Source organism: Trichechus manatus, unplaced genomic scaffold, assembly GCF_000243295.1.
Source record: "Trichechus manatus latirostris isolate Lorelei unplaced genomic scaffold, TriManLat1.0 scaffold00069, whole genome shotgun sequence".
NCBI classification, from domain to species: domain Eukaryota; kingdom Metazoa; phylum Chordata; class Mammalia; order Sirenia; family Trichechidae; genus Trichechus; species Trichechus manatus.
Genome location: NW_004444005.1, coordinates 1,721,002 through 1,733,757, shown reverse-complemented (window position 1 = coordinate 1,733,757; position 12,756 = coordinate 1,721,002). Strand labels below are relative to the sequence as shown.

The window sequence follows — 12,756 nt, the reverse complement described above, 5'->3', positions numbered from 1 at the left end:
GGCACTGCTTTCTTGGTGGTATGAGGTTCCCATGTGTCTCTGCTCGCTTCTCTCTTTTATATCTCAAAAGAGATTGCATTAAGACACTATCTTGTCAACCTCATCAGTATAACCTCATCACAGTGATAGAATTTACAACACATAAGGAGATCACGTATAATCTCATCATAGTGATAGAGTTTATAACACATAAGGAAATCGTTATCAGATAACACAATCATACAATATGGGAATCATGACCTAGCCAAGTTGCTATACACATTTTTGGGGGACACAATTCAATCCATGACAATGTGTATGAAAAGATATTCAACATCAATAGTTCATCAGGGAAATGCAAATTAAAACCACAAAAAGACACCAGCACACCTCCAACAGACTAGCTAAAATTGAAAGGACTGATAATACTATAAGTGTAGTCAAGGATTTAGCACAACCAGAACTCTCATACATTGCTGGTGAGAGAATAATATAATCACTGTGGAAAACTGGTAGTATTTACTAAAGCTAATCATACATGTATACTCTATGACCTACCAATTCTACTCAGTGCATACCCAATAGAAATGAGAGCTTATGTTCATGAAGACACATGTACAAGAATATACAGAGTTGCATTATTCATAATAGTCCAAAATGGGAAACAATTCAATGAAAAACTTATGGTACAGTCAAAACCAAAAAACAAAAGCCATTGCCTTCAAGTCGATTCCGATTCACAGTGACCCTGTGGGACGGAGTAGAACTGCCCCAAAAGGTTTCCAAGGCTGTACATCTTTATGGAAGCAGACTGCCACATCTTTCTCCCACGGAGCAGCTGCTGGGTTCAAACTGCTGACCTTTCGATTAGCAGCTGAGCGCTTAACCACTGTGCCACCATTCTTTTGTGTCTTTTTTTGTTCAACATTGTGAGTCACGAATCTAGTTGCATATAGCAAAGGCTTGTTCTTTATGATTGCTGACTGTACTATATCAGACAATGGACTATTACACAGTCATAAAGAACAAGCCTTTGCTATATGCAACTAGATTTGTGACTCTCGCAATGTTGAGTGAAAAAAGACACAAAGGAATATATACTATATGATTTTATTAGTATGAAATTCAAAAACAGGTAAAACTAATCTATGGTAATAGAAGTCAGAATAGTTATCTTTAAAAGCCATTTATGCAAAAGAGACACTAGAGCATTTCCGACGTTTGATTAGGTTTACTTTCAGCGAAACCTGTTTACACAAGACTATTTGAAGGGACAGGTTATAAATGACATGAGGATGAGAGCAGCTAGTTTGTGCTCCTACCAAGCTCACTAATCAACAGATGCTGGCAGGCTCAGTTCTGTTCTACGGAGGGCATGCTACAATCCCTGCATTGGTCTGTAAACCTGGCCCTCTATGGCTCCATGAACAAGGTCAATGCCTGTCGTGGACTGAATTATGTCCCCCAAAAACTGTGTGTTATCAATTTGGCTGTGCCATGATTCCTGGTATTGTGTGATTTCCCTATATGTTGTAAATCCTGCCTCTATAAGGCAGGACTCAATCTACAAGATTGGATTGTGTCCTGAGGCAATCTCTTGAGATATAAAAGAGAGAAGTGAGCAGAGAGACAGGGGGACCGCCTACCACCAAGAAAGCAGTGTCAGGAGCAGAGCACGTCCTTTGAACCCGGGGTCCCCGTGCGGAGAAGCTCCTAGTCCAGGGAAACACTGATGAGAAGGCCGACAGAGAGAGAAAGCCTTTTCCTGGAGCTGACGGCCTGAATTTGGACTTTTAGCCTACTTTACTGTGAAGAAATAAATTTCTCTTTGTTAAAACCATCCACTTGTGGTATTTCTATTGCAGCAGCACTAGATGACTAAGACAGTGCCTTAGTTTAGGATCTCATCATTTTCCACTCACCTCTTTACCTATCACCAGGCACACTGTGACAAGGGTGACCTTTGAAAAATACAGTGAAACCTGTGAGAGCCGGAACTCAGAGGGACTGCCTTGTTTTTCCAGGCCTCACAAGATTTCGGCCTTTGCCAGTGCAGTCTCACCACTTTTCTATTGCTCATTTTAGAGGAAAATATTTGAGTTTTCCTTCTCTAACAGGTTTCTGCCTTACACAGGTTCCAGCTTTAGCAGGTTTTACTGTACAAATATGACAGTATCACTCACCCACACTTCTACCTTACATACACAACCCTCCTTTAAATCCTTCAACGACTCCCCACTACCTATGGAATAAATTCTGCACTCTTTAGCATGGTACTTAACGTCCTTTATGATCTGGCCCCTGACTACTTTTTTTCTCTCACCATGTACCTGAGTTCCAGTCATAACAAATTATTCGTAATTAATGTAAAAACCTATGCTTTTTCTCACCTCTGTATCTTTGGGTATATAACACATCCTCTATCTAGAACAGCAGTTTTCAAAGTGTGGTTTCAGGTGGTCTACGAGGTCAAACTATTTTCAAAACACTTAAGATGTTTTCATAACACTAAAATGTTATTTGCCAAATCTGGAGGACATTATGCTGAGTGAAATAAGTCAATCACAAAATGACAAATACTGTATGGTCTCATTTTATAAAACGTCAAGAACAGGCATACACACAGAAAGTAACGTTCTCTGATAGTTGTCAGGGATGGGAGGAGAGGGGAGAATCACCTTTAAATAGAACAAAAAAAAGAAAAAAAGACCAAACCCATTTCTGTCGAGTCGATTCCAACTCATAGCAACCCTATGGGACAGAGTAGAACTTCCCCATAGGGTTTCCAAGGAGTGGCTGGTGGATTTGAACTGCCAACCTTTTGGTTAGCAGCAGATCTCTTAACCACTATGCCACTAGTAGACACTTGTTATTTCTGGTGATGGGAAAGACAATGCCCAATATGGGTGAAGTCTGCACAACTTGACCAAGGTAAATGAAAACAGTAAGAAGTATGCAAGAATAAGGGACAATTTCGGTAAATGCTATAACATATACAATTTCACAACAACAGTAATAGCAACCAAAAAATATGAGTGTGGTTAATAGGTAGATACACATGCATATATGCGTATAAGGCGCCATATGCGAGTACATGTGCACGCATGTATACGTTTGTCTGTAGGTGTATATATACATATATATACACACATATTTGTGTATGCTGCATATATATTCAGATATATAATAAAGCACATAGGGGGCACAGTTACAGAGACTTCCTAGGCATATCCAAACACCCCATGGGATTGGTTTACTGGGTTAAAAGGTTTAGGACCAGAGTCTCGTGGGACAACTCAGTCAATTGGCATAACATAGTTTATAAAGGCAGTGTTCTACATCCTAGTTTGATGAGTAGCACCTGGGGTCTTAAAAGCTTGCAAGAGGCCATCTAAGATACAACTATTGGTCTCTATTTGTCTGAAGCAAAAGTGAATGAAGGAAACCAACGACTCAAAGAAGAAACTAGTCCACAGCACTAATAGCCCACATGAACCACAGCTTCTTCTAGCCTGACACCAGAAGAATTAGATGGTGCCCGGCTACCATTACCTACCGTTCTGACCAGGTACACAACAGAAGGTCTCAAACAGAATGGGAGAAAAATGTAGAACAAAATTCAAATTCTTAAAAAAGGCCAGACTTACTGGACCGATAAGACTAGAGAAACCCCCGAAACTATAAGACACCCTCTGAACTTGGAACTGAAGCCACTCCCGGAGGTCACCTTTCAGCCAAATAATAGACTGGCTTATAAAATACAGGCAGACCCCAGGTTATGAACAAGATCCATTCCTAAGTCTGTCTTTAAGGCGAATGTGTAAGTATGTCAGAACAGGTACATACGTTTCTAACTTAGTGTAAGTCAAATGTTTGTCTTAGTATATATTTTACCTTTCTATGCCTATAAAAGAAGCCCCGCTGGCACAGTGGTTAAAGCGCTCTGCTGCTAACGGAAAGGTCGGCGGTTCAAACCCACCAGCCACTCCTCAGGAGAAAGATGTGGCGGTCTGCTTCCATAAAGATTTACAACCTTGGAAACCGTATGGGGCAGTTGTACTCTGTCCTTTAGGGTTGCTATAAGGTGGAATCAACTCAACGGCAATGGGGTTTTTTATGCCTATAAAACACTTAAGAAACACTTCCAAACTGGGCAATGTTTTCATGAGCATCACAAAGTAGTGTGTTCATTATTACGTACCAGTGCATGCATTTAGCTGAAATTTTTAATTTAATAGACTTTATGGCAGTCGATTGTTAAGTAGTCTGTAAGCTGGACATTCGTAACCCAGGCACTGCCTCTAAACAATATCATCTGTGAGTAATGTGCTCCCTTAAACAATCGACTATACAAGATCAAACGGTCAACATCTATGGAAAAGCAATGATGAGAAGGTGAGCAGGGGCAGGGAAGTTAGATCAATGCAAACAAAACAAACAGAATGGAAATAATGAGAATGCTGACACAATGTGAAAACTGTAACCAATGTCATGGAACTATGTGCGTAAAAATTGTTAAATGGGAACCCATAATTTGCTCTGTAAACTTTCACTTAAAACACAATAAAATATTTTTTAAAAAAATGTTATTTGCCTTTTCTTTTCCATGTTAACAAAATCAATGGTAGGTAAAACTGCTGATGCTTAAGAACAGTGAAGGCGGGGGCATCAAACTGTACTAGTAATACTGTATTCTTCACCACCCTGCACTTACAGTTAAGACTGTCCTGGATAAAGCAGTAAAAATTAATTATTTTATTAAATGTCTGCTTGTGAATACATCTTTTTAATAATCTATGTGACAAAATGGGAAGTATAACAGCACTTCTGCTGCAGACCAAAGTATGATAATTGTCGCAAGGAAAAGCACACGTGCAACTGAGCTGTGAGCTGAACTAGTCACTTTTTTTATGAAATACTATTATTTCTTGAATAAACAACCAACAAACTATGGTTTTTCAGACTTGGGTATTTGGCAATATTTTTCACAAAAATGAACAAAGTGAACCTGTCACTCAAGGAAAACAAACAATATTATTTGTTGCCAATGATAAAATTATAGAGTTTTGGGGCAAAAATCAGAATTTTAAAAACTTGGATCTACTTACTGTGAGCTTGACAGCTTCTCAATACTTAAAGACTTTCCTGATGAAATCAGCGATATTAACAAATGTGATTTTTTAATATTATATAATGAAATATGTCAAACATTTGGAAGATCTGTATAACTCAGTGAAGCAATATTTTCCAACTGACCAGATCATGATGTTTTGAAATAAAACATGCATGAGTAAAAAGATCCATTCAAAGTATAAGACATACCAATGGATTTTAATGTTACCGAATACAAAAGTTCATTAACATGGTTTCAGATTCCACATTGTAACTAACCTTTAAAAAACTACCACTTTCTGAGTTTGGGTATAATATCAAAGAAGAATATCCATAATTACCTGAAAAGCATAGTAAAATACTCCTCCTTTTTCCAACTACATATCTTTGAGGCTGGATTTTCTTCATGTACTTCAACCAAAACGACATATCACAGCAGACTGCATGCAGAAGCAGATATGAGAATCCAACTGTCTTCTATTAAGTCAGACATTAAAGATATTTGCAAAAAATGTAAATATCTGCTCCCTCTTCTCACAAATGTTTTGTTTTAGAAAATATAGCTATTTTCCATTAAAAAGTTATATACGCATATTAATATGTAAACTTTATTGTTATTTTAATGAATTAATAAATATTTACTTTTCCTTAGTTTTAATCTAATACAGTAAATATTCATAAATATAACCCATATAAATAAAAGCTCTTTGGGGTCCATAATAACTTTTAAAAGAGTAAAGAGGTAGGAAACCAAAAAGTTTGAGAACTGCTAATCTAGAATCTCCCCTATCCTACCTGGGGCAAACAAAGATCTGCTCCTCCAGATATCTTCTATGATATCTTAGGTAAAGTTAATCTGCTGTAATTATTTGCTGACAGTGGACAGCAAAGACTACATTCTTTCGCAGGCACTTAACTAACCGTGTGTTGAATAAACAAGGCTAAAATGCAATCCAATACTGGGTTCCCCACTGTAAATACACATGGATGAAGAGGATATTTCAAATTGGTTATTCTGTGTATTCACCATGCCCAAATCCCTTATGTCAAAACTCAAAACAACTGCTGGTGGGAATATAAATTGCATATATCTTTGTGGCACCCAACGTGGGGCTCAAATTACTCAGGCCCTGGCTCAGTTTCCCTAAGGACCAAGCCTATGGGAAGGACCCAGGAAGACAGAAGGTGCACCCCTCCTCGAGTTGTGGAGGTCTCTCAACCTGTGGTGGCCCAGAGGTCTGGCAATGGGGGAGGACTCCATGGCAGCGAGCTCTGGACAGAGGGAGAAAGTTTCCGTTGGCCATGGCAGGTAACTGGGCATCATTGGGTGGTAAACCCTCTGTAGAAGCCACAGGGGCATCGGTTCTCCCAGACTCCCTCCAAGAACGGGTGACTAGATCCCATGAGGTTGGACAAGAGACCAGCGAGGTTCCCCGTTGCAAGTGGGTACCCAGGGAAGTAAGGTTCCGGCCGAGAGTCCACTAAGAACTGGACTTATTTAGGAAGGGATCCCCTAACTAAGAGACATCTTAAAGGTTTATGTAATCAGATGTGGCCTCAATACCAGCTCCCCGATGGGGTTAAGTGACCTTTAAAATGGTTTACAGATTTTGGTGCCATTATGAAGTTTGACCTGTTTTGTACTCGAACTAACAAGTGGGATGAAAAGCTGTATGTGAAATGTTTTACGACTTTATCGCACGAACAAAAGGATAAAGCCTCTGTTTTAACCCCTCTTGTGCAGGCGAATGATGATGAGGGGGTAGGTGATGAAGAACCAGATATTATACCCAAACTCTCATTCCCTCACCTCGGAGAAACCCTCCTTGGTGCTATCAGAAGATAAGGATGGGAAGGTGTTAAAGGCGGGGTGGAGAAGGTGGGACAGATACCATCCATACTAGGAGTGGGGTAAAATTCAGACTACTTCACCCAGAAGGGCTTTACCCACTCCAGGAGGTGCCAGTCACCGCTGCAGAAAGGCCCACCTCAGATGACGTGGGTCCGTAATCCGATCCTGGCATCCGATTTGTACAACTGAAAGCAAAACTTTCCGGAGTATCCGTCAGACCCACATGCCATGACTGAACGCATTTAAGGTCTTTACCAACAGGGATCAGGTAAAAGAGGACGGGGAAAAAAAGAAAAAGACCAGGACATGAAGAAACAGGTTGCTGGTCTAGGATCATCTGGAAGAAGGTGACAAGACCGAGGTAAGGACGGGCCCCGACTAAAGAAAAACCAATGTGCATATTGCAGAGAGGACGGACACTGGAAAAACAAGTGCCCCAAAGAAAGAATGGAAAAGGGCCAGGCAAGACTGAAAGGGGGGAGAAGCTTTTTCAAGGAATTATGAAAGAGCAGGAGAAAGACTCTGAATGACAGAGACAGGGTGAGACAACTTTTGATTTACCTCCTACTGACTCCCTGGTAAAAGTTATGGTGAGAGAACAGCCAGTAGACTTTTTAGCTGATACCAGAGCAGCCTTCTCAGTACCCACTCAGAAGTCTAAAGGGACTGCCTCGACCAGCAGTACTCAAGTTGTAAGGGTGACTGGGGAAAGGATGACTCGATCTTTTTTTTTTGCCAGTGGACTGTGAAACGGGAAATCAAGCTATCCCACCACTTTCTATACACCCTGAATGCCTGGTTCCCCTTTTTTGGGCAGGATTTCCTAAGGAAAATGCCTGCTGAAAACTCTTTTGATAAAAAAGGCCTGTCTCTAACAGTACTGCCAGCAAACCCTTGGAAAGTGCAAGCAGCTTCTCTTAGCCCTCACCTAACTGGTGCTATCCCCCGCGTCTGTCTCACCCACGGCTCAAAGAGTGGTTGATGCCGTGGCCCCGTGGGTTTGGGCCAGTGGCCGGCCGGGACCAGCTCGGACTGTCCTCCCTGTGGTTGTGGTGCTGTTAAGTAATGTCATGCCTCCTCAGATTAAACAATATCCACTGAGAGTTGAGGCTCGTCTAGGACTGCAGGGACTGATCACTCGATACGATACGTGGAGTGGGGACTATTGTGAGAATGCTGATCCCCATTCAACACCCCTGTTCTGCCGGTAAAGAAGACATCGACCAGTGAGTACCGTTTTGAAGGCTGTTAACAAAGTTGTGAAGACCCTACACCCGATAGTCCTGAACCCGCCTTCCTGCACTCATTTTACTGTTTTTGGATTTAAAAGACACTTTCTTTTGTGTCCCGCTGGCTGCTGAGAGCCAGCTGATCTTTGCTTCCGAATGGGAAGGTGACAAAAGAAAGAAACAGCTCTGTTGGACTATGCTACCCCAAGGGTTTAAGAACTCCCTCACTATTTTTGGAACAGAGCTGGCCCAGGATCTAGAGTGGCTGCCTCCCCTCAAGCAAGGAGTGGTCTTTCAGTATGTGGACAGACCTCCTGATAGGAAGCAAGTCTGAGGAAGACTCCGTCACAAATACTGTGACTGTCTTAAATTTTCTGGCCAAAGCTGGATAGAGTCTCTTTAATAAAGTTACAAGCTAACCTCACAGAGGTAAAATGCCTAGGTTTCTTCATAGAAACCATCTGCAGCCTAGCCTATCAGGCTACTCAGGGGGCGGAGAGAGATCCTTTCAAAGGACTCCTGAGTGTCAAACAAGCCTTTTGTGATTTAAAGCCCCAGTGGCATGCCAGATTATCAAATACCCTTTGAATTGTATATAGAGGAGAGAAGAGGAGCGGCTGCTGGTGTATTAACCCTGTAGTTGGGACAGTGGAAATGCCCCATTGCCTATTTCTCTAAAAAAACCTGGATGCTTTTCTCAAAAAGACCGCAGGCCTGCCTCCAAGCAGATGCCACAGCTAGCATTATCGTAAAGGAGGCTAACAAATTTACCGTGGGACATGATATTATTGTCTTTGTCCCTCAAGCAGTGACTGTAGTATTGGAACAAAAAGGACCTTATTCAAAGACTTATGGGCCCAAGATTTCTAGTCCTCAAGAAATAGGAGCCTTCGAGGTGAAATATGGCAAACCGACTTTCGTGAAGTGTTCAAAACTAAACGCTGGATGAAATATTTACTGGTGTGTGTAGATTCTTTTTCAGGATGGGTAGAAGCTCTTCCCTGCTGAACCGAGACAGCTAGAGAGCAGTACAACAGGTTTCAACTGCCTTAAGAATAAAGTGAAAACTCCACACAGTATGGAGACCCTAATCTAGCAGAAAGGTTGGAAGAATGAATCAGACCATAAAACATCATCTTAGTAAACTGTGCCAAGAGACCAGGCTGCCATAGACAGATGTCCTGACACTGGCCCTCCTCCGTGTCTGTATCGCACCCCGGGGAAAACTTAAAATCAGCCCTTTTGAAACACTTAATGGGAGATCATATTGTCTCAACCAACTCTCCCCACAGTCCTCCACCTAGCCTCCCAATGTAATGATGTCTGAACGTTTGCTTTCTCTAACCAAAATTCTTTCCCAGTTGCATCGGGCAGTATGGATCCAGCAGAAGTTCCCTCTTGAGATAGCCATGCACTCTTTCCAGCTCGGCGACCAGGTGCTCCTTCGTAAGTAGAAAGACCTCCCGTTACAGCCTAAGTGGACTAGACCCTTTACTGTGCTACTCAGCACTCACACAGCCGTGAAGCTCGTGGGAGTCAAACCGTGGATCCATCATTCCCGCGTCAAGCCCTGCCTGGTCTACAGTGACAAGAAGGAGTGGAAAACTCAACCCATCGACGGCCTGAAGTTAAGACTTTCTAGGGTTAAAAAGTAAAAGTTTTTAATGCTAGCTTGGATGGGATTACTATGAGGTACGAGAGAGAAATCCGCTGGGAGAATCCTTGTCCCTGAGATAAACGGTCCTCCCCGACCCCTTGTTGGAAGATGAAAATTTTTGAATCTATATTGCTAGAAAAGTGTTCAACATTACTGATTTCTGTCTGATCAGGGGGTCGCATGCCAATTCGGCCCTGAAGTCCTGTATCTGGGATTTGTACTCCCCTAGAGGTGTCGAGAAATTTCACCACTTTAAAACACACAAAAAAGAGTTACAATATTCAGATATTTATAGTTGGGGGCCTGTTATAAGATCCACGAAGGGTTTGATTTTTTTTGGCTGACCTCCTGACTGCCAGATCTTACCTGGCTAAAAATCTTATTCATTAGTAAAACTGGATTAGTTGTTACAGGCCTGTTAATCTGTTGCTGTCTCCAATTTATGCCTATATGTGGGATGACATTCTCTGTGCCGAGTCAAACTGTCCAGTGGATGGCTCAAACCCGTCGCAGGAAAAGGCCCAATCCCTTTGCTTGAAACTTTCTGATCTAAGAGAATTGGTTGAAACTTGGGATGGGTGTATACGGCCACCTGAGTTTCAAAGGGGGGACTATGTGACCATAATACTCCCCAGCATATTTTCACCATTTCAGAATGGGCGACTGAGAGCTTGACAAACTAACGCCATGATGAACCTGTAAGTTATTTTTTCTTTTTTCTTTGCCTTCTCCGTTTTTGTATACCTTTGTTAATGACTTTATTTTATGACTTAGGATCCCCCAAAGAAGATTAGAGCCTAGACGTCAGACACTTATATCTTTAGCCTGATAAAGAAACTTCTGGTTCCTTATCTCTTTAGTATGATATGATAAAGAAACTCTTGTAATTACCTTAGAATGAATAACAACACTTTTAACCTTTGTAAAAATCATATATAAGCTCTAATGTAAAAATGCCTTTTGGGACTCCCGAAGGACAGCCTGGGTTGCTGTTGGGTCCCCAGTGGTGTACACTTCCTGAATTAAAACTTTCTCTCTTTTTCTGACTTGAGTATGTTTTATTAGCTGGACTGCTCCAGGGCACAGATCCTATTCGGGTAACATCTGGAAGGCAATTTTGCAGTATTTACAAAAAAATTACAAAAATATACAACCTTAAAAATTTATCTTAATAGGTTATTTATGCAGCACTGTTTGTAACTGCAAAAAAGGTGGGGAAAAAATCAAAATGACCTTTAATAGAATAATAAAATAAATAGTTCCTCCACATTCCATAATACTCTACAGGCAAAAACAAAAATAAGGAAATTCTTGATGTACTTGTAAGTTATACTGTTAAGCGAAAAGAGTTAAATACAGAACAAGTTTTGTAAGAAGGGGGAAAAAAGGATATCTATACTTCATTTGCTTATATATGTCTATTTTATGCTTATAAATGCATAGAATGCACCAACACTGGTAGTGTTAATTGTTGCTAGAGAGAGGAAGTGAGTGGTTTGGGGTATAGGAGCAGGAAGAAAACTTCACTCTACACCTTTTGTGCCCTTGAGACTCCACTCTAGACTGCTGCAACCAAGAACACAGGGCTCCCCTCTCCACCCAGCTCCCAGACTGAGGGCTTTCTTCTGAGGAAGAGAATGCCCTCAGCATGTTATCCTTACCACCCCTGCTGCTGAGGCTAAATTCCAGGCAAGTGCAGTTGGGAGGTAGGGACTCCCTTCTTCCAACTAACTCCCACTTATGGATTAGAGGCTCTACTTTGAGCCTAGCATGCTAAAACTACTATATAACCCTTTCAGGCTCTTGAGGTGGTGATTCCATACCAGGAGAGGCAAACTAAGAGGGCCTCAGGCTACTGCCTTTCCTCCACTCAGTGCTCAACTCTTAGAGCAGGGGAGTCACTCAGAGAGAAACTTCCCATTGTCTCCACTCCCAACTCCAGAGCCATGGCATACAAATTTTGCCTCAGGGAGAGGCAGGCCAAAAAACAGATAACTCCTAATCTCTTCCCAAAGGAACTGACTTTATTTCCAACAGAGTTTAAACCTGAGGGCACTCTCAAAAAACAGTGGCAACTGTAGTAAAACGCAATAGGGAGAAGATTTATGGATCTAATGAAAATACAGCTGAGACTACAGAAGAAAGTAGCTCCCAGAAAACAACACAGCTGAAATGAGCCCTCCTGAGGTCAGAACAAAAGGAACCCTTGTGGCACAGTGGTTAAAGCACTCGGATGCAAACCAAAAGGTCAGCAGTTCGAACTCACCAGCGGCTCTGTGGGAGAAAGATGTGACAGCCTGCTTCCATAGAGATTTACAGCCTTGGAAACCCTAAAGGGCAGTTCTAGTCTGTCCCACAGGGTCCAAATCGACTCAACAGCAGTGGAGGTCAGAACAAATATCAAACACTGACCTCAGAAACTACTGCATCAGAGGAGTCACAATTTAGTTTGTAAAGGAATTTATGCCCTAGGGCATTTTTGAAAACAATAGAGCAATCTTAATATCCAGCAATTAGTGGAGTTTAACAGCTGTATGGGGTCAGGGAAGGAGAGGATGAGAACCCTACTGGTACCACTGTCATCCCAGGGTGACTGTGAGCATCATCAAAATTGTGCCTTCCCATCCAAACTCCCTGAGGGACTGAATTGCTGGGCGGAGGGGTGTGGGGACCATGGTCTCGGGGAACATCTAGCTCAACTGGCATTAACACAGTTTATAAAGACAATGTTCTACATTCTACCTTGGTGAGTAGCGTCTGGGTCTTAAAAGCCTGTAAGCAGCCATCTAGGACACTCCACTGGTCTCATCCCTTCAGGAGCAAGGGAGAATGAAGAGAACAGGATACAAGGAAGGGACTGGTCCGAAGGACTAACGGACCACAGCTACCAAGGCCTCCACCAGACTGAGTCCAGTACAGCTAGATGG

The 12,756-nt window shown here is 41.9% G+C and overlaps 1 protein-coding gene across 1 annotated transcript in view; it reads right to left on the bottom strand.

Moving 5' to 3' along the window:
* The window catches only part of R3HDM2 (R3H domain containing 2), a 128,183-nt gene extending 115,712 nt beyond the window's left edge, over positions 1-12,471 (bottom strand). Inside the window, exon 1 of the mRNA XM_023734546.1 lies at positions 5,433-12,471. Within this exon, the coding sequence (XP_023590314.1) occupies positions 5,433-5,443 (11 nt within the window). The 5' untranslated portion in view covers positions 5,444-12,471. The remainder of the gene's footprint in view (positions 1-5,432) is intronic.
* Positions 12,472-12,756: the final 285 nt, after the last annotated feature.